The sequence below is a fragment of the Lissotriton vulgaris genome, chromosome 6, assembly GCF_964263255.1.
Source record: "Lissotriton vulgaris chromosome 6, aLisVul1.2, whole genome shotgun sequence".
Lineage (NCBI taxonomy): Eukaryota > Metazoa > Chordata > Amphibia > Caudata > Salamandridae > Lissotriton > Lissotriton vulgaris.
In genome coordinates, this window is record NC_141694.1 from 1004957280 (window position 1) to 1004985107 (window position 27828).

Sequence of the window (27828 nt, forward strand, 5' to 3'; positions counted from 1 at the left end):
GTGAAAAAATTGTAGCCACTACGGAATCTAACAGTAATACCAACTCCGACGTACTTTTTGTCGAAGATCACAATGACAGACCCAATTCTAAGCAGATTCATAAGAAGCCGGCGGCCCCCACTATAACAAAAAATATCAATAACACTAAAACACAAGCTTCTTTACTAAAAGAAATAGCTGAAATAGTCAAATATCAGCTACAACCGATTCAAAAAAGCCTGCAAATTATAGAAAAGCAAGTAGCAATATTGGTCGCTACCTCAAAAACAACCTTTAATTCAAGAAATAAAGAACACCTAAATTTACCTGGACTTAATGTCATATCAGGCAATGCTAAATCTACAGATAAACCAAAACAACCAGCCATTAGCACGGCTACAATAAACAATACAAACGCAAAATCAGGAGAGCCAGCAAAAAAAACTAATATGATTCCTTCACCTAAAAACAAGATCTCTCAAGAAACTCTCAAAACAGTCGTAGGCACACAAAACAAATCACCAGGAAAACCCTCTAGAGCAGACGGCCCTGATACAAAAGCTCCCCCAGCAAAAACCCCCTCTATACTTCCTGCATCAATCACCCCTCGCTATGATCAGACACAGAGACAAACTAATAAACCAGAACGGTTACATAGAAAACGGTCCAAATTGGTAAATCTTCCACCAGAAGCAGCACCCTTTGTTGTCATTCTAACAGGAGTCCCAGAATTAAGCAAAGACACAGAAGAACCAACCTGGTCATTATTAAATAAAACTCGATACTGGTTAAACATCAATAGACCCAACCACCCAAATAATATCACGAGAATCACTACTGCAAGAAGGGCTTCATGGTTAGGTCATCAACCGAAAACAATACCTGGTGACTGTATAATTGTCAACCTCGAAAACCCTCGTGCTGTGGACTACATATGCTCTTGGGATTCATCAGGAAATAAAGGAGGAATAAAGGTAAAACGTCTATCCTTCTTCTACCCCCAACAAAATCATCGCCCTGAGGACTTTAACTGGCCCCCAGAATGGTCCTGGAACCACCCTGATCACGAACAAAGAAACTGGAACCAGGGAGACTCTGGCCAAGGAAACAACCACATGAGTTGGCACCAGGGAGAATGGGGTCACGATTACAACGACCGGGGTGATTGGAACAACTATGGTAGGAGGATACGTCAACCACTTCATAGGGATACATGGGCTGGAATACCAACTTCAAACAGTTATAGCTGCCTGGATATGGTCGACTGACCATCATCAGAGACCCGCATTACGACCCCCCCGCATATTGACAGAGCCTGCATTAATAGCCCAGTCAAACATCTCGAGAGCAACATCTCTAACAAAACTCATTGTACACCAAAAATTAGACAACAGGAACCAAAAGTAATGACAAAACCTCAATTCACGGTAAAACAGGCTGAAGAACGTCATTGCATCACTAAGGCCAGCATCAGACCCATAACTATGTTACAAACTACCCCAAAAGTGCAGACATATGCACCCAATTCGAATCAGGATCTTCCAGTCATTCAATCAAACGATGAAATCATTGCCCAGCCAAGATCACCTGTCAATACCAGTAAAAATCATGACAGGAACATGTCATTCTGGAATGTGGCGGGGCTAGCAACCAAATATATGGAAAGAAGTTTTTTAGAACTGGTTCACTTGAACGACATAATCTGCCTACAGGAGACATGGCTAAATAATTCAATCCACCTTGTGGGATACAGAACATACTTCTCCCAAGCAACAAAATCTATTTCAGGGAGAAGCAAAGGTGGTCTAACTACATACATCTCCAATCTTTGGCCATGTCGCGAAGTAACTCCTGTAACACTACACCAGAACTTTCAGATTATTAACATCAAAGGAATTAATCAAGAGGTTTATACCCTCATAAACTTCTATAACAACATGACCTCAACGGAGTTTTCCAAGGCCTTAAATGAAATTTCTGAAGAAATTAACGATCTAAAGAGAAAACATGCTAGAGCTTCACATACAATAATTTGGGGAGGCGACTTTAATCTTCATTTATGTAAAAAAAGCGATGCCTCTATTTGCGGGATTACAGACGAATATGGAAATTCCCTACCTCATTTTTGCCACACCCCCGAAGGCACCAACACGCAGGCCATCATGACTGAACTAGATATAGGGTTTGCAAACATGTTAAAAACGCCTATTACTCAATTTTCCTCAACTTTTCATGGCAGAGGATTTGAAACGTTAATAGATTACATCCTGATATCCAGCAACAAAGCCATGCGCATAAAATCATTTGATGTGGACAGCAATGCACTTGGTGACCACTCCCCACTTAGATTAACGTTTCAAGAACCAGATCTCCAAAAGAAAACAGAAAAGGCTCATCCCGGTTTGCTACACCAAGAAGTATTACCACTAAACAGATTAAACGGGTATACCCTTAGATGGGGCAACGTAGATCAAGAACTCACCAGTGCGAAAATAATAAAAACATGTTGTAATGAAATTGATAAATGCCTAGATCCTTCTACAAACGCAACAGAGATTATGAATAGCTATTACGTAATAGCGAAAACAATAAGTAATGAATTAACCAGACCCATTAAACAAAATAATACCTCAAGAAACGGCTGGTTTAACACAAAGTGCACAAAAGCTTATTCCAACTTAAAGAAAGCTTTAACAAAAAAACCAAGAAACAGAGAAGAGGTAATCAAACTAAGGAAATCTTACACACAGGCAATCAAACAAAGGAAAAAGGAGTTACAAGCACAGCTTTGTACCCAACTCCTAAAAAGTAGTACCCTAAAAGACAGTGCAGCCTTCTGGGAAACAGTTAAAACCCCTTTTCTAACTGACAACAACGTTGGCCCCTCCTTGGATGTCGCCATAAGTGCAGAAGATTGGGTACAACACGTCTCAGGGGTTTTTGGAGAGGTCAAATCTACAGACCCAACTTTTCAAGATCCTCTCCCGCTGGTGCAATACCCGATAGAGATACATTTCACACTCAAAGAAACAACAAATGCTATAAAATCCGCCAAAATTGGTAAAGCACCAGGACCAGATTCTATTCCTATGGATCTCTACAAAATTCTCCCAGAATTATGGTCTCCTCTTTTAACCAAAGTGTTAAATGCAGCAAAAGATACTGGCCTTCCTGACTCCTGGTCAACATCGATCCTGGTCCCTATCTTTAAAAAGGGCAACAGAGACAGTCCCACATGCTACCGCCCCATATCCCTCCTGGACTCGATTGGAAAGATGCTAGGGCGTATACTTCTTAATCGACTCCAGGAGTGGTCAAAAGAGCAAGAGGTACTCTCAGACCTTCAATATGGGTTCAGGGCAGGGCTGAGCACGGTGGATCAAGTCTTGAACCTAACACTACTTGCTGGAAAATATGTAACAGCAAATAATCCTGCCTACATATGGTGTACGTCGACCTCACAGCAGCCTTCGACTGCGTGGAACATTCGAAGCTTTGGACAATAATGCTACAAATGGGGATAGAACCATCCATAGTAGATATCCTCCGTGAGCTATACACCGGTGCCACGGGAAAGGTTAGATTTGGAACAGCAGGACAACTAACCAATAGCTTCCCAATTCAGAAGGGGGTCAGACAAGGGTGCGTGCTGGCCCCCTTCCTATTTACGCTCTACACGAACGGTCTAGAGGCTGCAATGCTAAAGGGCGTTAAAGATCTCCCGGAAGCCGGTCGTCGGCAGATTCCAGCGTTACTATACGCCGACGACGCGGTAATTCTGGCGCGAACATCAGTCCAGCTTCAGAGGGCCTTAAACAACTATTGTACCTTTATGACCAGTTTAAACCTAAAAGTGAACATAAGGAAAACTTATGTAATGCATGCTGGCAACAGAGGGAAAAAAGAGAAGAAAATCTACGTGGACAATCTGCCCCTCGAAAGAGTCAACACATATCCTTATCTTGGCATAACCATTGACGAGGCGTTTAACTGGAGAGAAGCAATCAATTCCAGAAAGTTAGCCCTAATAAGAACAGTCGGTGCCTTAAAAGCATTCTCACTTCGTTTGGGGAAAAAGACCTCCGAACGAAATGATCAAGATATATAACGCAAAATGTATTAGTACAGCCACCTTTGGAGCAGGAGTCTGGAGTACAACGAGTGTAGAACAACTACAAAAAGTCGAAAACTCCTTCCTAAAGTTTCTACTGGCTGTTCCAAAAAGCACTACTACATTTGGCTGTCACCTCGAACTCGGAGTACATTATATATCTGACATCATTAAGATTCAGCCTATCATGCTATGGCGTAGAATATGGGCCACGGACGAATGCCATCTCACAAGAACAATAATAGAGGACTGCATGAAATTAGACCACATGAAAAAGATAAAATGGTTGGTCTATGTAAAATCTTTTTTCACTGACATTGGCTTCCCGAGATTCTTTGACGACCCACCGTCTGTAACAGACATAACAAAAAAAGACCTAAAATCACTTTGTCTGTCGCATTTATCTGAATTACGGATGCTGTGCGAAATAGGCAAGCCGTCAGTTCAACAATGCCTACTGATACAGTTGGTCCCAAACATTCAACCTTATCTGCAGTACGACTTGTCGCAATTTGAAAAACTTCTCCTTACTCGTGTCAGGCTCAATTTAGATCACTTTATGGTTTTATTTCCCACCCAGAACGTATGGACTCATAACATCTCGGCGTGTCCCTGCGACCTTTACATCTCCACAGTCTACAATTCACGTCCTTTTCTTTTGTAAATTTTATACGCTATTACGCAGGAGGTGGATATTACCAGTACTAAAAGTCATGAACATCCGTAGATGTCGCCCTGCCTACCTGGCACTGCAATTATTGGAAAATACTGTGATGACAAAATCTGTGGCACAATATTTAAAACTATGCATTAGGCACCGTATGAACTTATAACGATATGTAACAGCTTTCTATCTAACAAGGATCTCGAAAACGTTTTTTATAACTTTTTTGTAATGAATGAATAACGGTTTTTTAATATTTATTGTGTTTTTATGTACTTTTATGGTTTTCACATATGGAACCCGAATAAAGATATTTTGAATTTGAATAAAACATACATACATTCATATATACATTAGGCTAAAATACTCAACTGGTGCTTCTAACTACGCCTACCCCAGTGTACCTGACCTAAGCCTAATACTTGGGAGGGGAGTAAGTAAGTAGCTTTAAGTTAAGTTGGTTTTGCCAAGGTTTGCTTCAAGAATTCTCTCTAAGGGTTTAGTCAACACCATACCTCTGGAATAGAATGATGGAGGTCTGGTATCTCCTTTAGGGAACTCGATATCCCAGTCACCCGCAAGGGTAGACTAGAAACGCCGGAGCTGGATTTCTCTGCAGGAGAAAAGACAGCGTCTCTCTCAGCGCGTCGAGGAGGAGGAGGGGCAGCGTCCGCGGGCAGCTTGCATCTGCTGGGCTCTTGCAGGGGACGGCTGTTCAGCTCCTAAGTTCACCACACCATCGTTCGCTAGTTAGCAGCGATAGCAGTAGCGATAGCAGCTATGGTATCATCAGCATAACAGCAGCTTCAGCTTCAGTGAAACAGCAGCAGCATCAGCGAAAACAGCAGCGTTTGCTTAAGGCAACGTTGGTAATATTTATACCTGAAAGGTGCCTTGTTTGACGTATGTTTTTGGACATAAGACGTCAATAAAGATGTCACTAGGAAGTGATCGTCTATCAGTGCTCATTAGAGTTCTATTACTAATCAAAACATAGCAAGCGGGGCTTTCCCAGGTTGCTGAGTTTTTATCTTGTTGAAGAACTCGGAGTGTTAATCTAGGAATCTTAGATAGTAACTTCTGCTAGGTCATTGCACTAATTAGCTGCAAAGGAAGTGGCAGAGGAAGCGATTCTGAAATGTGGCTCTGTTCGTGTGAGGCCAGAGATGAGTTTCTGAATATTGCATTTGATCGGTTATGCCAATATAGGGGTACAAGAAGATTATAGCCGTATAGGGGCATAAGGTCACAGTATCGATCAGGGTCCTAGATTAGAACGCAACACTGTTAAGAGGTACAGTACCGCTTAGTTCTGAGGGTCGAGGTTGGTGTCTGCAGCGGAGACTTGATCCAGTTCGGGACACACGCTGTTCACATCCTGAATTTTTTGGCCTCCTTGAAAACAGGATGTATGGCCTACAGATCCGTGAATACATTCAGATCCCAGATTCCAGCAGGCCATGTAACTATTGTGGGCACACCAGTAGGGTAAGTTACTTCACAGCATTAGGCTCTCTTTACCGCCTGAACCCAGGTACTCGGTCTTCTAGGACATGAATAATGGCTTACATTTCCTACTCTCATGACAGAGTAACAGATACCTATCCCGGAAGCAGTTGTCGGCTAAGTTAGCCATTCTGCTGTGTTATCTCCTGCAGAAGAGTGTCAGATGTCAGAGCCTTAGATATCACAGGGAGGTTCTTCACCACAGAGGGAGTTACCTTCCACGTGTCCAGGCGCAACAAATGCAACTCTCGAGTAATTTCCTATCCGGCTTTTTCGGAGGTACCAAAGCTGTCTGTGGCCAGATTTATCCAGGCATATGAAAGTATGACATCGGAGCTTCGGCCTCACGGGAACAAGCAGCTGTTGATAGTGCTGAGGAAGCCTTTCCTAACAGTCTTCTATCCGAACATTGCAATGTGGGTGTGACGGATCATGCAGAAGCTGGGAATTGACACCAAAATGTTCGGTGGGCACTCCGCTCCTAGAGCAATGGCCTCCAAGGTGTTTGTTCTAGGAGACCATTTGGAGGATCTCTTGAATGCAGCAGAATGGTCTTTAGATTCAACCTTTAACAAGTTTTATTTCAAACCAGTCTCCTCCATTGCGGCTCTGGTGGTGGACAATCTTTGAACCAGCATCATAACTTTGTTACGATAGCTAGGAAATTTTTCATTACGCATTCTACAAGTGCAAAGGTACCATTCAGTCGCCCAGGCCCAGAGCAGACAGGATCAGGGTCTGTGTGAGCCTTTCAAATCTGCCCTTCCGCAGGAAGCTGCTGAAGGGACAGAAGTACAAGATTGGCTTCAGGCACCAACCGTTTTCGGGACAAGGAAATGAGGATAGCAACAACCTCTGCCTATCTCAGAGTCCAATAGCAATTCTATGGCAACTTTTGAGAGCATGTGGCACCCCTCCCATAACAGGATGGACAGATGCTCTTCTGAAATCCACTCTGGTGTGGAAGAGATATTGGGAGAGGAGAATAGAAAAAGTATGGCATAACCATTTTGAATAATTTACATGACCCATTTGTCAGATGTGACAGATCGCCAAAGTAGAAGGAAGTCCCAGATTCTGCACCCAACCGGGAGGACATGCACCACTAAGGGTAAACTCAAGCAGTTTGTCACCTATTGTAGCAGGGACGGGGGAGTTGGAAGACTGGTGCCTCTGCTAGCCTGCAAATTGTCTGCCAGATCAGCTTACGTAGATTCAAAGGGAACGAGCTATCTTTTCCATCACTCGCTGGGAAGGCGAGTGCTGTCTATATGCCATAATTCATGAGTAGCCCCATATTTCCATAATGGGTGCAGCATTTATTCGGCAGAGGCAAACACACAGGTTTGCCCAAAGAAAGTGCTGCAGCACTACTGTCCTTAAAACATACCAAAGTGGAATCTGCCTTCTCATTGAAGAGATGAAACACATCAGAGGGTATTATGTCCTCCATCAGCAAAGCTTTAGCATTGCCAGAAAGCCCAGTAGACTTCATTAAGGCAATTCAAAGAAGAACCACAATGGTACTAACTGCTCTGTCAAGGCAATCTGTGGTATCCAAACCTGCATGGATAAACATATTTGGTCACTTCCTGCCCATTACGTATCATCTGGGCCAAGGATCTTCCAGGACAGCCTTCGAGCTCTCACTGGCCATGTCCCAAAGTGTGTAGCGTCCCAACAGGCAGACTGCGTTTACAGACCCCACGGCCAAACTGGCTAAACAAAATAAATGTATGCCAAAAAATATTGATCCGTTTTGAATCCCAACTGGAAGGCTAGTGGCAAAGTAGCGTTCCTTTACTGATTCAGATTCAGAATAAATTTATTGTTTAGTTAATTAAAAACATAAAAATTTGCCGATGCGTCACGATGCACAGCATCATTAAAATGTCCATGAATTATTTATTTATTTTAATGCTTATTAAAAGAGAAAAAACAATTTATCATCACAAAAGATTGCACTACATCTTGTTACAAATAAAAGAGACATTTGACCAGTACATAACAACATGGTATCTAAAGTGCCATTCTGCTGCTCTTTTTACATTATATGATAGTATGTTCAGTAATAGTTAATTTATTGGTTACATTTGCACAGATCTAGCTTGGTGGACAGAAGAAACTGGCCATTTTGCCAGGCCATTAGCCTTGTTTCAATTCTTCCTCGTGATTGGTTAAAACTTTTATTAAACAGTTGAGCTGTGGATCTTCCGGATGGAGGAACTTTAATATTGCAATTCTATAGGAATGAATGCCTCTTGAGTTGATTGGTCCCTTTAACAATTTCTGGCGATCCTCGCTTAGAGCTGGGCAGATGCAAACTAAGTGAATAAAATCCGGTATTGGTGATCCACATGACTACATGACTTAGGGCCCTGATATTTCCAACTTGGATGGTCTGCATTCAATGGCAATTTACCAAAGTGGATTGCAATACACTTGGACTTTAAATAGGAAGAAAAAGGCTGACCCAGATATGATGTGGGTTGCAATTTCATCTAGGATTGCAGGACCATCCATGCATGGGCCGGCTTGCTCAGGATGGCCTTATCCTCCAGTAATGTGTACCTTTGCTTCCTTCCTCAGGATTTGCTGGAAGGTGGTAAATGGGAGATTCTGCTGCCAAAGAACTATCATATTAATGGACTGTAAAGATGATTGAAGATATTCTGAGTAGGGAGACTGTGGGTCGCCTTCTAACGCATTCCAAATCATATTGTTGATCTCGTTTTCTCTGTTACGCCAGATTTTGTACCAGGCTTTTATTGTGACATATCTTCTGTGCAGCTGTTGCTGTTGTAGCCCAAATTCTAACCGAACCTGCACCGGTGAGGCATTATGTGGGAGCAAGAATACTATTTTATATGCTCGCGTTGGGGGGACTATCCAGCGTCGTAGCGTCTTTCCATGCTGAACTTCACTTCCGTATGGTAGAGTGGGTAGAGGTTTTGCTTTCATGGTATCTAGTAGTGGGGTGAAAGAGGAGCCTTTTACACTTTTTGATATTGAGCAAAATGCAAACTTAAGTCCATTTAGCTTTTTTTGCGTTGGCTCATTCTGTTTTTGAAAGGTTAGTCTTTCATCCAAATGTATCCCTAGATATTTGTAGCTACCTACTACTTCCAGGTTCACGTTGTTAAGTTCAAATGATGATTGTTTATGGATGTCTCGACTTATAATCATAGCTTTGGTTGTTGTAACGTTTATCTCCAGCAAGTTCTTCCTGGCAAAGTTCCCCAACTCATCTATCGCTCTTTAAGGCCAATTCTAGTGTGGCTTGCTAGGACTATATCGTCGGCATAAAATAAATGTGTAATCTGTAGCGTTCCCAGGGTAATGCGAGTTGATTTTATCCAGCTTTGGTGAGAAGTCCGCCACAAATAGATTAAATAAGTGTGGTGCTAGGACACATCCTAGCTTTAGGCCGTCCTTTGTATAAAATGTTCCTGAGAGCCTCGTCCTGCCAGCTATTTTCACTTGCATCCACGTATCAGAGTATAATTCCATTATCGGTTTTAGTATTCGTTCTGGCAAGCCCCACTGTTTTAGCTTGTGCCATAGAATGCCTCTATTGATTCGATCGAATGCAGCTTTAAAATCGATAAAGCATAAAAACAGGTTCTTTCGTTGTCGTAAACTTTTTTTCTGCCATTAGACCCAGCGCGAGTACATTCGAAATGGGGCCAGTGCCACTTCGGAAGCCAGACTGGTTGATGGGAATTATTTTATTACTTTCGGACCAGCTTATTAGATCTGCAAGGATTAATGAGGAGTAATACTTCGCATCTGCATCAATTTGGGCAATCAGACAGTAGTTGGCTGGGTGAGGTTGCTCCCCACCCTTAAAAATTTTAATTATTATTGAGCCTCTCCAGGTAGCTGGCAGGTGGTTTAAAGTGCTCACCTCATCAAACAAGCTAGATAATGGTGCTGCCCAAAAATTGGGGTATTGTTTATATAATGCCTGTGGAATGCCATTCGGGCCTGGGGCGCAATCTGACCTGCCCTTGGCTATAACTTTTACAATTTCATCTTGGGAGTAGTGCATGAATGAATGATTTAGGCTTTCTGAGTCCATAGAGGTATTGATTGCGATATACGATTTATCCTCTATATTTATTCCAAGAACCTCTATTATTTCTGCTTGTGCTCTGTGGGTTGCTGGGCTCAAATGCGCGTCTCAGATGTTATGGAGAAGGTAGCGGTTACATGATCTGCCCAGGATTGTTCTGTCACACATCAAGGTTATCACTTTTGGCGTTCTTACCAGGGAATTCACTTGATCCCAAAGGGCTTTGATCTTCTAGCGTTACACAAAAGTTTCAACCAAAATTTGTCCTGCTGCATTTTGTTATCCTTTCAGAATTGTTTTTTGAGCCCCTTTTCAAGTTGCTGTATTTGCTACCGTTTCATTTTTGATGCGTTATTACCCCTTGTAGATCCAATAGCAGCTCGTACGTTTTTCCTTACGTTTTTAGCTGTCAGACTCAAGAATCTGCGTTCGGTGGGCATCGTGCTTCCATGTAGACTTGTTGTTTTAGCATCCTTGGGGAGATATGTTAAAAAGGTAACCCAAATTTCTATCATCGAGCTATGTTGTGGGTCTTGAGGTGCCCACAGATCCTTTGCGCAATCTGCAATTTGGGGAAGTGTGCTACTAGTCCATCATAATCTTTTAAAATGTATCATTGTTGTGGTTCCGATCTCGGGTACTGCTTCCATGTGCATTGGAAATGAGATCAGTAGTTTGAGGTGTTGACTAGAATGATCGCTTTCTGTAGAGTATATAATTGAAAATGCCTTTGATCCAGCAGAGGTAATGTGACAATTGTACATTGTGCAGCTTGGTGATCTATCCTAAGCCACTCTGCTGTTGAGTACTCGCATCCCCAGATGCTCTAGGTCTGTCACTAATTGTTGCCCAATTGGATCCGTTTGTAGGGAGTTGGGGTGCACTTGATTTTGTACTGCCCATATTGCATTAGCTGCGATGAAATAGTTGTCTTTCTCTGGAGTGTATATCAAGTTTGAATTGAAATCTCTGGTTAGAATTATTTCCCACGCGGGATGCTCAAACCGGGGTTCCGATGTGATTGCAATTAAGGTCTTAAATAATTATTTTTTATTCTTATACTTGATAAGAATAATTGTCCTTGCGTTTTTGTTGCATCCCAGATCCATTTTTATAATTTGCATGTCTGTTGTTGTGGTGGGCAGTAAAGTTTAGAATCGTCGAGATGTAGACTGCTAGGCCAACCTTTGGTCTCCCATGTTGCTGGGTCCTTGTAGCCTTTACATGATGAAGAATGCGCCCTGCGATCTGGACTGGAGCTATTAGCGATGTTTCTTGGAGCACTACTATTTCGTAGTTATTCCAGTACTCTGGGGGTACATTATCCTGCAGGTCACGCTTTGCCCCTGCTATATTCCATGACCGGATGTTTATCGGCCTATGGTCATCTCTGCTATTCATCCATCTAGGTCATTCTCTTTGTGCTGGCAGTAAAGGGTCTTTAATGTCTTCTTTACCTCTTGCGCCGTGTAATACCGAATGAACAGGCCTTATGCTGGAATCGTTGGACATAATTCTTTGCTGCTGTAGCAAGGGTGTGGGCTACCCTTTTTTTAAAAGTCGGAATAGACAAAGATATACCCCAACACTCAAATTGAGGCGCGTGATTTAAAATGGCTAAACCAGTTTCCTCTGACTTCCAAGTTGACAGGGTGTTATCCATTCCTTTGTTGCCCTCCTGTTGAATGAACCCTATTGACAGCTGGTCCTTAGAAGTTAGGTGCTTTAATGTTGGAATAGCTGCCATTAGGCTCAGGATGTTTCCTCTATTTAAGTAGTCTCGAGTGTTGTGTTCGATCATTGGCTCTTAGTTGAAACATGAGGGCTGGGCCACTGCTTTGATTGCCAGGTTGCCCGTTCGGGCCATGACCTTGCTCTTTAGCATGCAGAGGATTAAATGTGATCAAGACCCAGTCACTCGTTTCTCTACCAGGCTGGAACCCTTTCTGCAATATGATTTCTCACTCTCCCCCGCAGGGGTATTTGTCGCCAAGCGAGGACGTAAATCATGAACTAGACTGTTAGATTTGGGGCCTGCCTATTTTGTACGTTTTTTTTTTTAGCAGTTATCCTGTGTAAGTTGGTAGCACCAATGCTGATTCTATTTGATATGCCATCAATTACTCTGGTGTCATTCGTGGAGGGCGCCTTTTTACGGTCTATAGGATTCCTTGTTGCTAAGTGTATTGCATTTCACCCGGATCCACATCCCGTGTAAATCTTGTGTACCCTTTTTAGAACGGATGATTTGTTTGAAATAAAAGATTATCCAACTATTAGGCTTAACGTTTTCGATGACACCTGTTGATCTTTAAGATGCTTCACCCCTACTTCATTGTGGCCGCTGTCTGCTGCAATGACGGTTAAGGACTGATTTTTTTCCTCCTTAAAGTTGAAAATTGGATAGAGGCCGATCACCTGATGGTCTATTTCCTTGCTATTATGGAGGTGCATTCTGGCTTTCCTAGCACGCTTCTTCTATCTTTTCAGCAGAGCGGCTGGAGGTTTATTTAAATCGTCATTGGGGGAGTTTGTTGGCCCATCCACTAAGTTTCTGTGCACATTGTCAAAGGCAACGGATGGTAATGGTTGTGGTTCTATAGTTAAAACCTTGTCATCAATTCCTTGACTGAGTCCCTTTGTCCGTTGATGTGAAGTTGTTTGTTTTTTTACGAAAATGAAGGTATGGGAACCGTTTGCCTGTTCGGTGGAGCCGCCACCGCTATATTGTGCGATACTGTTGTTTGTGTCTTATTGCCATTTGATGTATCTGTAACAACTGCACGTTGTAACTATGATGGCTGGGCGGGCTGTTTGCATTCCCTTTGAATGTTCATTAAGATGCTTGGTAGTTCACTTAGATTTCAACTATATTGCAGCACACACATTAGGTTACTGGAGCTAAGATTGATGTGCTGCTTTTAGCAATAATCTGGTCAGTGAATCTAATTTGATGTTTATTCCAGCAATATAATCTGCTATAATGTTCATCAGGTTAATTTGATTATCAAGCTTCTCTGACTACATATTGAGCTCATTTATTGATGTCTGTAACGTTTTTATTAGAGAGGTATGCAAGATTTTAAGAGCTTCTATCTTTCCATCAATTTTATGACTCCTTCCCATTGCCTCGTGACTGGTGTTGGAATTCCTTTAAACATTAGGTTCTAGTGTGGACCCAGCAGGATTGGGTGTGCAGCCTCTCTCAGGTGTGTCATCATGTTTACTATTGTATATTTTGTTTCCGTTACCGTTATTTACTGGGCTAATGACGCCTTTGTTCGGTGTTCAAGTGAGCTCAATATTTCTATTAATGATTGTTGTTGGTTTCCATGTAGGGAAATTGGTTTATTACTAACTTGTACATTTACTGCTTGATTCGTAATGGTAATTCCATATTACTGGGATACTTCTGTGTTCTTCAAATTTTGCATTGATCTTTATTATCTTTTTCAGAAGTATGCTCCCGATTGTGCTTTTGCTCGTTATTCATTTTATGCCTAATATGATTATTATTTGCAGGACATATTGCAACCTTTTTAATGTGATCATGAAGGCTTGACATTTCTCTTACTGATTGAGGTTGCTCTTCCAATTGAAGTGTAAGTTGTGTCTGATATGGGTTTGTAGTGATGGTTCCAATTGCCTGCATTAAATCTGAGTTATTTGTTATTGAGAGAGACTCAATCCAGGAATCACTAGGATTTTGTACAGGACTGGTGACGGCCTGTGTGTTGATTTTAACTGGTTGTTGTTTGGGAGTGGAGTGGCAATTGCGTTTACCAGTATTGCAGATGTTGCAAGCAACTTCCACAGTTATCTATTGCTGGTTCAAACAAAGGTGTGGACTGAGCTGTACTGTTGTATGCATTTATGCATGGATGATATGCTTATTACTGACACACTGATGCATTTTATCCACGCCGGTCGTTTGGATTAACTGGTGGTGATGGCTTCAATCTGCTTTTTCTTCCATTACTATCAGAGTTGTACCTGCACTAACCTTTGAAACCTCATCCTGTGTAGGTTTTAATTTGTACGGCGTCAGAGGCTTAGGAAGACCTGTAATTTTACCTTGTGTAGAATAAATAACTGCGATTGGATCTTTTATGAATGTACATTTTTCGGTGGGATTTATTGATCCAAAGATTGGGTACGTTGATATTAGTGTTGCTCCGGAGGCTTGGAGATAATTCTGTCGAGTTTCCCAGTGGGATCTTGGTGGTTCTTGATTTTTGCCTCCGCTTTGGTTGCTTTCTGACCCTGCCTGATTTCATTTTGCGTTGAATAAATGGTAGTTGAATAATAAGATGGTCTGTACACACATAGAGGGATGGGGAGATTCAAAATCAAACCCAAATCGTCCCGTGCAACAAAACAAAAATGATTGTTTTGAAAATACTGCCCTCACTCACACACCGAAATATGTGACATGCTTCATCATCGGGTCTGCTTACAATACGCCCAGGTGTAGCCACACTCTAGACGGAGCATAGGGAAGGGGGTTTGAACATAAAAGACCACTGGACACAATGTAACACCACACAACATATATACATAAACACAAATGTGATCAGTGAATGTCACCCTGTGACTCGAACTAAAGTGCAACACGTGCAGTTAATCAGGAAGTGTTAAAACTGGTTTGAGGATACCAAACAGGAATTTATTGACAGAATCCGCAACCAGGATTAAAAGAAAGAAAAAAAAAAGGATGGGTAGTGTTTCCCAAAGAAAATCAAGTTCTCAAAACAACCCTCCTTATACCGCCGTTGTCAACATGTTTCGACCGACTTACTGTGCCATGAGGGTCACCCCGGTCTTCTTCAGGACATGTGTTGCTATCAGTCCTGCATTGGTCAAGCCGCAATTCGGTCAAATTACCAATTTTACTGATCACCCTGGATTCCAATTGAATCAGCATGTGTGGAGGGGATCCCGACAACACGGGAACACATAAACAAGTTTATTGCTAATGTAAACTCGACATGGCGTCCTGCAGGTCTGTCTCCCAAGAACACAACTGTTCCGAGGAACGACGTCGTCCGGTTGCCTGCTCTCGGATCACCGCGTAGGACCTACGAGGCCATGTCGAATTTACATTAGCAATAAACTCGTTTATGTGTTCCCGTGTTGTCGGGATCCCCTCCACACATGCTGATTCAATTGGAATCCAGGGTGATCAGTAAAATTGGTACTTTGATCAAATTGCAGCTTGACCAATGCAGGACTGATAGCAACACATGCCCTGAAGAAGACCGGGGTGACCCTCAAGGCACAGTAAGTCGACTGGTGTTGTGTAAATTAAAGTACAAGGCATCATCAGTGTAATTATGGGAAAGCAAGCTACTCCCCTCACCATCATCATCATCTTGGGGTGCACCCTGCTCTGGCACAGGGTCAGGATCAGACCCAAAAAGATAACGGAACCTCTGCCGACAGTTGAGACATTGTTCCCTAGCACACTGCATTAAAAGACTGGAAGTCGCCAGAAGACCACTTATGGTGTCTGTTGCAGAGTTTCAACACACAGGTTCGACATTCTACAAAAAAAGAACTGTTGCAAAAAGCTGCAGTGATTTTTAAAGATATGTGAAGTTGGACTTTGCTTTTATCGGATAAACAATGTATGCTCGGTATTCCGGGCCAAGCCGCAAAACATCAATCTTTAAGTGATAAAAATTTAATTTATTTACACCTCTTAAAAGACTACACTTTCCATTAGCTTTGTTCGTCTTTTTTTAAATATCTAACTTTCAGTCTGGTAGCTTGTAAATCCAAATATTTTAATGCAATTTCTTTTGGATTTATTGTATAACTTTACAGCACTCTTGTGTGTTTTCTCACCTGGTCTGGGCTTTAGACAAAATATAAATTGATAAGCAAATACTCAAACATCCACATCTCAATTTCAGCTACCCACTACTCCCATATTAAGAGTGCTAAGTTTGGACTCCAAAAGTCATGTTCTAACGTTGCAGTTTTCTAGAGTGAAGTTGTGGTGTTAGTTAAATGCATCAGAAAAAAGCAACCTTTGGTGCGGTGACTCATGATGTAGTATGAAACGGAGTATTAGTATTGCACATTATAAAAATCCTAAAATGTTTGCAGCTACTTACACATGCGATACAGAACTCTGTGTGGTTTTCCTTTTCAAATCCATACTTCTCAAGAGCAGCAATGACAGCAAAGTCTGCCGTGTCAGAAGTGGACAGCAAGATTGTCTTGTATGGTATGTTTGGTTTTAGGCTGTCTGCATAAATCCTCAGCGTCCCTCCTTGAAACACAAAACAAAGAACCTCTATTAATAATAATAATGATTATATATGGGTTCCACACCCATCCACTATATTTGAACAGATTTATCTAAATGTTGTTTACCGCAATTAGGTCACAGACGTTAAAATTAAATATTGTTTTCCACTGGTGTGATACAACTATGGCCCCCTATTTCCATCATTGCACTCAATTATTTCTATTGGATGGGTAAGGGATCCATACACCACATATTACTGTATATTGGTAGCAGAATTAAAGGCAAGTTTTTTACTTCGGGGTTCTGAGTGACATCTTAGACAACTCAAGCTTCGCTCTCATTGTTTATCTGCTGTCGCTGAGAACCCCTAGGTGAAAATCATCTGTTATTGACAGTTGCCCAGCTTTAATTCAATATATTCACAGCCCTCCCACAAACAAAGGCACCAAATCTGCAGCAACTCGGGAAATCGCATTCACACTATGGACGTTATAAATCGTACCCACAACAAAACAGTAACTCCGCACAGCCAGTTCAAAGTCTTTCTTTACCCATTCCTGATGATTAGGTTTGAGTGACAATGCAGTGCTTCTCCATAAATAACGTATGGCTGACAACACTTAACAAGCATATGAAATGCAATAGATCTCGCATTTACGCAAGTTTGAGCTATTGGCACTGTAAATGGCAATGCCTTTTATTTATGTTTTGGTTTTTAAAACATAAATAAAAGGCATTGTCATTTACAATGTTAATAGCTTAAACTCTCGCAAAAGTGAGACCTACTGCATTGCAAATGCTTGTTTAAAGGATGCCCCAGACACTACTTCCCCACCCTACCAACCTTCAGCGATAGGACAAAAGTGCAAACTTATCTTAAAGAGACATTTTGAGCCTGGTCCCACAATGTTACCTTCGGAGAGCTAAAAGGAAAGCTCTACCCCAACACTACCAGCCTATGAACATACAGAAGTAAGAACCCACCAGGTCAGGAATAGTCTCATGTCCTGCAGAACAAGTTTGAGCTATATAAAACTCATTTTAAAAAAATGACTGATCCTCTTACTATTGAAAGAGAGGTCTGGAGTGATAGCATTAACCGCCTGAGCTTTCCCAGATGAACAAAGCATTTTTATCATTTAAGGTATGTGCATTACACATTATATTATACAGTTAGTTGTATGTAACAGGCTAACATTTGTTCTTTTACATGTGTGCCTCTGCTTCTACACTCACTGACCCCTCTCCCATTGTTCTCAGGATCAGATGCCATAACTTTTATATACTTTCACCACTGCTCCCAAATCCGTGAACTGCTCACGAATGATAAATACACATTTATTTTATCTGTGCAGCACATCCCAGTAACTTACCAAGGAATGCTGCACAGAGAAGAGGCGGGTATGAGTCCCCCCGACAACATTTAGCAAAGGTGACTGGCAGGGGAAGGGGGGGGGGGGGGGGGGGGCGAGTTCACGTCTTGCTGTCAGGCTTGCATTCATACCTGCAGGAAGAACCGATCCCTTGCTACAAAGCAGAAGCGTGGACATTGCTAGTCACAACCTACTCCTGAAAGGAGCAAAAACGAAAGTGCTCTTCGGCCCGCTCCATGGAGCCACGCGCAGGCTTGTTAGGGCATGCATTGTGCAACAGACAGCCATTATTCAATTAAAAAAGTCAATTAGATAAAAAATAAAAGGGAAGGCTGCTTAGATTTCTTTTCTTAGCAGCCAGTGTGACAATAAAAGCTGTCTGTCGCTATGTACGGTTCAATATGAAAATTCACTTCTGTCAACGCCACAAGTCGTAATTCAGGGCCCCCTTGTGCATGAAAATACCTCACAATCTGAAGAACCTCAGACATACTGTTGTGCTTCCACATGATTCTTTCTGCCTGCAAAGCTGTGTTTAGTAAATAAACCATGTCAGCGTTTATCAGGTCTATAAAAGTAAAGCCATGTACAAAGCATTGCATGACTAAATTTCTTATGACTGTTTGTTATCCTATAGCCTTCCCGCACTTTCCGTCTGAACCGGAAAGCCAATCTGCTTTATCCCTCTGACGTGTTCGTGTAATCCGCCCCATCCTTCCCTGCTGTGCCTATCTTTTGGCCACAGTCCCACTGGCCTCCCCACCAGACCCCCAACTCGTTGCCATTGCCAATTACCTCCCCGGTCTCGATCAGGCGGCTCTTCGTCATCATGATGACACACATAGCGCAGTGTACTTCAGCAATAAAGGCTTGAGTCCTGCCTATGTTGTTCAAACAGTTCACGTGGTTGGCATGACTAATTTACTGCAATATTTTCTCAGTTCCTCAAGCATTTTAAACGAGTCTGTGAGAAACCCGAGTTCTGTCAAAGTTATCATTCACCACAGAGGGTTTTTTAGGCTTCAAACACCGGGCTTCCAAGCGTCTGAATGCTGGCTGCTGGGGTAATGTCTTCACCCGGGATAACCATTAGTGTCTGTCCCAGGGTGGTGGGGTTTTACACTAAGTGTCTGCATTTGTTAAAAAAAAGAAAACAAAAGCAAAGTGATAAACCGAGAAGATTTAAACAACCCGGTGAGAGCACCTCAAAGCAAGGAAGCAGACTTTCAGGTGCGGTCTAGCGTTCGAGATCTCTGTGCGGATGGAAAAATAATTTTTAAAAAACATGGATGCTGGGTGCTTTGCTTAGTATGGACATAATGACATCAGCGTGTTTCAGTGTACCGCGACCACTTCTTGTTAAAATGCTATAACACAATGTTGCAAGTAACAAAATGCAGCCCATGTGAAATCCCGGCAGAAGAGAGGTCAGGGACGGGTCGAAATAAACAGAGCCGGCGTGAAAGCAGGGCGGGAGAGAAGCCAGGGAGGGGGTGGAACAAACTGAATGGGAAGTGTATAGGCGAGCGCAGACAGCGAAACACGAGAAGTCTGCACATGCACTCTGCAACATAGTAAAAAAAGAAAGTGCCATGAGTAAACATTAAAGCTGCTGTCTCACGCCGCAAGTAAAACATCCAATCCCGGTGGGTGTGGTCTAAAGATAACAGGGTGGCAACCAGGAGGGACTAAAAACCCTCCTGTGCAATCAACAAAGCATTTTCAACATAATTAGAGATGAAATCCGACGCACGGCAATTACAATTGCAGGCGGAGCGGACACAAGACATCTGGAACTGTACTGATTCCAAGAAGCCCTCGCATGGAGAGAGTAGAGCATGTGCGCTGCTAACGCCAGGCGACAATTCGGGTATGCTGGACCTGGATGAAATAATTCATCCGCGGTCAGCGGCCTGGACCCCTGGAGATAAGGTGGGTACGTTTGTGGCCGGCCGCCTCCACAAACCCCTAGAGAAAGAGGCTAGGGCTGTTTGAGGTCTGAGTGCCCAAGGTCCTCTTTAGAAGGGAATGTCGCCTGCACGACAGAGCTCGACTCTAAGATAGTCTCTTGGCCAAGTATATTAAGGACCCTTGAAAAGGTATTGATCGGTCTTGGCGTTCCTGCCAAGACAAGCTGTTGGATGCTATAGGACCTTTGACCAAGATATTGGACATGGCAGAGGAGGCTAAAGTGTCAGGCTCTGCCATCTCCCCTGACATCCTTTCCAATTGGACGCAGCGTGCTATAATATTTCTGGGCAACACTAACTGTGCCCTTTTGACGGAACGCCGTAGTTCCCTGTTAATAATGTTTGACCCTAAGTTAGGGGAGCTGGCCGCTTTGGAGGCCGAGGCAGTGGCGCAAGGGGGTCTCTTTGGAGATCTCTTTGTAAAGGAATGAGGCAAATTCGTGGCCACGTTTACTTCATTGGACAAGGCCCAGTCCAGTATGAAGAGGGTTTTCCAGCCCTGGGTCTCTCGAGGGGCCAGTCGTGGCAGGGGCCACACTGTAGGCTGTGGTGCAAAACACACTCCCAACAGGGGAAAAGGCTCCGGGCGGGGACAATATAGTTCCAACGCCAATTACTCGACTTTAATCCCACAAGAGGGCAACGGTTCAGAGGCCGTGGAAACTTTAGGAACAACGCCGGTGGCAGAGGTTCAAATGGTAAGTGCCTTGCCGGCGGCACATGCCTGTCTTGGGGGTCGTTCGGCACTCTTTCAATGGGCTTGGGCAAGTATCACAACGGATGCTTCAGTCTTGCAGACCATCCGAGGGTTTCATATAGAGTTCTACGAAACTCCACGCCAGCAGTGCCTCCCCTGTCCCATCTCTTTTTCCGTCGCAGATGCGCAGCTGGTCGACGAAGAGGTCACTGCGTTGCTTCGCAAAGGAGCAGTTTGTCATTCCGCTCTGCACCCTAACGGGTTTTTAAGCAACATCTTCTTGGTGGACAATCCCGATGGGGGGCGCCGTCTGGTCATAAAACTCAAAGAGTTCAATGGAAGGTTGGTGTACCGGCATTTCAAGATGGAGGGGATTCACCTTCTCTGGGATGTTCTTCCATCCGACTGGATGGTGCGGTTGGACCTCAAGGACGCGTACTTGGTGGTCCCCAATCACCCACAGCATTGGCGGTTTCTGCAATTTTGCTGGAGGGATCAGATTTAAGAGTTCACCGCCCTTTTTGTTCGGTCTTTCTTCGGCACCCTGGTGCTTCACAAAGGTGCTCCATCCGGTGGTGGAGTTCCTCAGGGCTCAGGGTGACAGTATGATTGTTTACCTGGACAACATCCTGATTATGGCTCAGGGTCCCAGGACGTTGTCAGTGCAGCTGCATCTGGCAGTGTCGCTTTTGCAGGACTTGGGCTTTGTGATCAACGTAGACAAGTCCATCCTCAGCCGGGCTCAGAGCGTGATTTTTCTCTGTTTCATCGCGGATTCGGTCAGCTCTTCCTTGAGCCTGCCATCCCAGAAGATGGCAACAATTCGGCACGAGCTCCGGCAGACCATCTCCAGGACTCATACCTTGCTCCTGTAGATTGCCCGGGTGGTGGGGCCTCTGTCTTCCAGGCAATCTTCCCGTGTCCGTTACACTATCGGGCCATGCAACACCTAAAGGCATATCACCTTCGAAGAGGGTTTTCCTACGATCAATCGGTTCGCCTTTCAGCAGAAGTGAAGGACGGGATGTCGTGGTGGCTCACTGTAGGAAGGTGGATACCTGACTATGGTTACACCAGATTTTTTGCCTTGTGTTTAGCTGGTTTTCGACTTAGTTGGCCTGGTTCCCTGCTAATCAGGGCCCCAGGCTATCTGCTCTCTCTTTAAAATGGATTCCATGTACCCTAGGTGCATAACTAAATTGGCTTGGGTCACCTTATCAGCCTCTGTACAGTGCACTATAGGTGCCCAGGGCATAGGTGCATCCAAGGCCTACCAGGGGCTGCAGCATATCTTTTGCCACCCCTGGCTGGCTATTCAAATTGACACAACTGGCTGATCACTCAGCTGGGGCAAGGTGGTGTAATCACCCCTTGCTTAGATATAGTATACCTATATCTAAACCTATATCTGGACACATATGTACCTATAAGTCACTCCTATGGCAGGCCTTAACAATCCTGGAAGCAGAGTGTTTGGTTTTATGTGAGATGGTGCTCTAGCATGAGCTGAGCCTGTCTGCAGCCGTCGGGACCAACTCCCTTAGCTGTTCCAGGATATTGCCATACCATATAGTCTTAAGTGCATTATAATCCTCGCTGTTACTTGCTAACTTTGATTTGGCTTTATCAAAACATGTCGTGTAAGGTGTCATACGCTTTGGAATACTACCCCCTCGCCAGTCCTGGCGACGGGGGTAGCATTCCACCCTTCTAGAGGGAGAAGACATGTTACTTTGCTAAAACGCGGTTAATCCTAACCAGAGCCTCGGCATCACAAAATGGATGCTGCTGCCACAGACACAAGTCTGACCTCCTACTGCTGACCGAAACTTGGCAGGGGAAGCCTGGACAATAGGTTTCCTGTCGCAGGGAGGTGCTACACCTCCCCAGACAGGAGATAGTGGATTGGGGCAGGGTGGGCTGAATGAAACTAGACACTGCCTAGGGCACACAAGGTGTCCCATGCATAATACAGTCAAACTGGTTCTGGGGCTCTCCAGCCCCAGTGCGACCATGGACAAAGGGAAAGGGGTGTAACCACCCCCTTCCTGGGTCCCACCCATAGGAGGGACTTAGCAGGTGATCCAGCCCACAGATTTGGAATAAAGGTGGGAGCAGTGCTAGTGCACGCAGATTATCCTGACTGAAACTTATGAAACGAAACTCTGGACCCTTCGACATCCCACTCGACGTGGAAGACTGAAGAATCTCCCTTGTGGTCAAGGAGTGACCACCCTGTGCAAACAGGCACCATCCAGCACCTCACCATTTGCTTTGTTGCAGTTCCCGCCGGAACTCGAGCGACAGAGTTCGACAAGACCCAGCGTTCCTGCCTTCCAACAGCCCGATCCACAGTCCCAGCAAGTCTGAGACCCGTGGAGGCGACCTGAAGCGTTTGGCCGGCCATCTTGGAAAAACTACGAAGTGCTGACCGGGCAGCTCCCGAGGATCCCTCGACGCTGTGCATTGGGGTTTGAGAAGCCCCAGCCCCGAGAAGCTTTTGCACCAAAACTCACCCCTCCACACACTCTGAGTGCTGCGTGGGGCCCTTCTGCATCTTTCTGCTCGACGCGTTGGTCCGGTCGCTTGCCTGTTGGCTAGTGGCCCCAGTACCGACGAACCTTTGAATTTGCTCTGCCAGTCCGGTTGCTCTGGACTGGCCCTCGCTCCCCTGAAAAGGAGCACCCGCTCTGACCTTCCTGGTCCGAGTAAGAAGCGATCTTCGAATCCGGAAGGCGACACCGCCGACAGCGAGAGCCTTCGTGGGACAGCTCGTGATTCACTCCTGGACATCCTCGGTGCCCCAGAGTCCACGTGGCAGCGGAGACCAGCTTCACGACATCCACCTGATTGCGCCCGACATTGCCTGGTTCCTTCCTGGTTCCACCCTGGTCACTGCTGAGTGACCCAGACTTTGTCCCCTCTGCTTTCAGGTTCTCTACATCTTCGATCCTCCCTTGGATCGCACCGGACACTTCTCTTTTGGCCACCTGCAGCATCTTCATCTACAGGCTCCATAGATCTACACGACGAAAGCCGACACAACTTTGCACCTGTGCACCCGCTTCCTGTGGGTGAGGTAACTCTTGAACGCCGGTGCTCCTGTAGTGGTATACACCTCTAGTGTCTAAGTCTAAAGTTTTGTCCTTCTAGGTCAGTCGGAAGACTCTTAAAACAGTAACTCGATAACTTTTACGCACCATTGACTTTGCATTGGTGCATGTGTGTGCTTTCTGCGCTGCATCCGATTCCCGCGGGCTTTTCCCGACTTCAGCATTGCTAGTCCCGATTAGTCCCAGCGATTCCCCAGGCCCTAGGCCTGACCACTGTTCGATTAGTGATACTTATACCACTTATTTAGTATATGGTTTGCGTGGCACCTGGCCTCATCCATAATTGTGCAACTTTCATATGTTTTACTGTGCTTTTGTTTAAACGCTTGTGCTTCTATACTCATAAAGAGTCTAGAGGATTATTCTAGGAATAAATACATATATTTTTATAATATATAACTTGTGTGGTGTCCTTTCATTTGATATTACAGGATTGTGATTGGTAAAACAGCTGGCTTCACATGCCCTCTTGAGTTAAGCCTTTAAGGCTGCTTAGTCCATGCTACCCTTAGGCTAGCTTGTCTATAAGGTTGACTTACAACCATCACCATAAGGGATTGTTTGGACTGATACAAGGTGCCCCCAGAATTGGAGACATCATATATCAGGCCAACTTCTCACACTCACCCCCATAGAAGCGTGGAATGGCTGAGCGATTTTCGGGTCGGCTCCGGGCCTAGTCATAGAGTCCGACGACAGCAGGTCGAGATGGGGCGCCTGCTGCGGGGAGTTTTCCACAGGAGGTGCTTGGTCTTTAGAAGAGCAGGCGTTACACATCAATTGTCTGGAGCTCCTGGTGGGGTCCTTCGCCGTCCAATGTTGGACCAGGGACCGCGTGCAGTCTTGTGTCCTGTTAAAAATGGACAATGTCTCTGCGGTCCGGTATGTCAATCACCTGGAGGGTCCTTGATCTTGGGCTTTGGTGAATCTAGCGAAACATTTTTGGGAATACTGCCTAGCTCATCAAATTTCCGTGAGTGAGTAGAATCTCCCGCGTCAGGCCAATCGTGTGGCGGATTGGCATTCGAGACATCTAGACGATTCCAGTCAATGGCAACTGGATGTCCCTGTCTTCCGTTGGCTGGCGGGTCTTTGGGGACCGTTTAAAGTGGAGCGTTTAGCGTTCCGCCTGACTCCTGCTCTTCTTCAGCTGGGGGCCGGACCCTCTCGCAGTAGCCACCGATGCGTTCCTTAAAGATTAGAGTCGGGAGAAGGGTTACGCGCCCCCCCCAGTTCTCAATGATTGTACAATCGGCTGCCCAGATCCACCGTCCGAGAGCGGAGGTGGTGATGGTGACGCCGTATTGGAGGTCCCAAGTTTAGTTTCTGGTTCTTCAGGAACTTTCTTGGGATTTTCCAATCCTACTCCCCCAGTTTTCTCAGCTCCTTCTGAGTTCAAACGAGGAGCAACATCACCTAGTCACCGAGGGGTCTCTCCGCCTCGTGGCGTGGCAGCTTTCAGGCAGCATTGGTCGCTCCCTGGCCTTTCGAGATCAGCTGAGGAACTCTTATCAAAGGCTTGGGCAGACAGCATCTCAAAACGTTATCGTTCCGCCTGGACGAAGTGGATGCGTTGGATCCCATGGTCGCGGGCGTCGTTCCCATCTTACATTTTCTGGCTCAATTGGCAACAGCCGGTTTAGCGTATTGTTCTAATAATACTATACTTTCCACGATTTGTGTGGCTCATTGCCCGGTGGAAGGGGCTCCATTAGGGGAGCATCCTTTTGTTTGTAAGCTCCTGCGGGGCATCCGTCTTTCGTTGCCCTCAGAACCGTGTTACTCCGTCCTGTGGGACGTCAATTTGGTTTAGAATCTCTTCCGGTCTTGGCAGCCCAATAAATATCTCTCTTTGAAGGAACTCTCGGCCAAGTTGGCCATGCTCCTGTGCCTGGTCTGCTGTTGGGAGGGTTTCGGATGTCCACGCCTTGGACATTTCAGCGAGAGTTTTCTCTCCCGACGGGGTGACGTTTACGGTGGGCCGTCGTACTAAATCGTTGTCTCGGGCAATTTCATACTCCACTTTTTCAGATACGCTTACATTGTGTGTTGTGAATTGTCTCAAGGCATATGAGGATTTAACTCAAAAATTCCGCCCTCCAGGCGAACGCCAACTTCTTAATGCCTTAAGGAAACCGCACAAAGCAGTCTCCTCACCCACTATAGCTCGGTGGGTGCATTGGGTCATGCAAGAGGCGGGTATCGACACTAAACAGTTCAGTGCTCATTCAGACTAAGGTGCAATAGCTGCTAATGTTTTTTCTCAGGGAGCCCGCTTGGAGGACCTGATGCGTGTCGCGGACTGGTCCTCGGATTACACCTTCAAAAGGTTATATTTCAAGCCGGTCTTAAAGGTCGCTCAGTTGGTGGTAAGTAAGCTTTGAACTAGCATAATAGGAGCCTCCAGTCCTGAAATAGAATCTGAATTTGCCTAGCATAGTAAGAGTAAGTTTCAATTCTATTAAGGACACGGAGGTACAAGTTACTTACCTTCGGTAACTATGTATTTGGTAGAGACGATTCTAGCCGCAGATTCCTTAACGTAGAATTATCCCCAGGCGTGAGACTGGACCCGGAAAACTTTCTTGCCCAGCATCTCTACGTGCCAGGTGTGGGACGGGCAGCACGCGACTTAGCGCCGACGTCCTCTGTGGGCGTGATGTCAGCGAGGTCACATAAGCCCCACCCTAGTGCGCTGACGTCAGTTTGCTTCATGGAACTTCTTCGCGCGGAGCCATCACTACAAAACTGAAGAGAGTATGTTAACAGCGTGCGAAACAACCAGAGAGACACATTAGAGAGAAACAAAATGCGAAAAACACCACCAGGTGGCGCCACAACACCATAAGGTGACAACAGCAGGCCGGAGCAGGAAAGAAGCATAGCACCACCCAGAGACACAACTGGTGCAAGCCAAGGTAAAAGCACCAGGTGGCAGAAAGGCACCAAAAAACCAGGGCAGTGAAGCCATAGCAAGAAAAGCGCAAAGCGCCACTCGGGGAGCCACCTTGCAAGCCAAGGCGAGAGTCATCCTGGAGGCACAAGCACGTGAAAGCGCCATGACAGAAAAAAGAGAACGAGAGCCTGCATCTACAACCACAATGGTAAGGGCCCCAGCCCGGAAAAGAGGAGCAACAGCAATCCAACCCCGGACTACACTGCCAAGGATGGCTATATCTCCTGGAAGGAGGAGGAGGTGGTCAAGGACAGGCAAGCCATTCACAGACTACAATGCCATCTAAAAAGAACAGGAGGCCAAGGGCAGGTAAAAGAACCCCAACGAGAAGACCAGTTGGGGATCAGAAACTCTGACAACAGAAGGAAAGGGCAAAAGGAGGCCCTCACGCTGGAGAAAAACCAGCTGGAGGGATGCCTGACCAGAAGAACACGAAGAGGACACCCACAATGACAAGTCACCCAGAGGTAGGCAACCCAGAAACCCAAGCAGAGGGTCCTCGCAGAACGGGAGGAAGGGTGGGTCGTGAAGGAATCTGTGGCTAGAATCGTCTCTACCAGATACATCGTTACCGAAGGTAGGTAACTTGTACATCTGATAGAGACTACAAGCTGCAGATTCCTTAACGTAGAATAGATACCCTAGCCATACCCAAAAGGGAGGAGGGCCTGTGAGAGAGCCTCCCCACCAGGAGAGACAAAGGGTCCCAACAGGGGGCATGCCACAGGGACAAGAAGGGAAGGCCAGGATATCCTAAGCCCCACCGAGGGAGAACTGCCCAACACCCAGCAGGGGCAGACAGCGCTCGCCAAAGCCTCAAGGAACACAAATCCCACTCCAACCCTTAGGGAGGAGAGGTAGAACCGGAGGCAGGGCCCACCGGAAGAAGTCCCAACACAGAGGCAGAAAGAGCAAACACACCCCAGCCACAAGCAGCTGATAAGGCAGGACGACTGCATCGTTAGAAGTGCAGACGGAAGAAGAAAGGCACAATGGTGTAGTAGAACAACTGGCCTATACTGGCATGCACAGCCAGCAGCAGACAACATCACATACGGTGCACCCAGGACAAGCTAGATGCCAACCGAAGGTAAGAAAGAAATAAAGAAAGAAAGAAAGAAAGAAAGA

The 27828-nt window shown here is 45.1% G+C and overlaps 1 protein-coding gene across 18 annotated transcripts in view; it reads right to left on the minus strand.

The window, feature by feature from the left end:
* AFDN (afadin, adherens junction formation factor) overlaps positions 1-27828 on the minus strand; it is a 2152715-nt gene that overhangs the window by 1868458 nt on the left and 256429 nt on the right. For all 18 annotated transcript variants that reach the window (XM_086927064.1, XM_086927054.1, XM_086927053.1 and 15 more), the window contains exon 6: positions 16455-16612. In XM_086927064.1, the coding sequence (XP_086783190.1) occupies positions 16455-16612 (158 nt within the window). The remainder of the gene's footprint in view (positions 1-16454; positions 16613-27828) is intronic.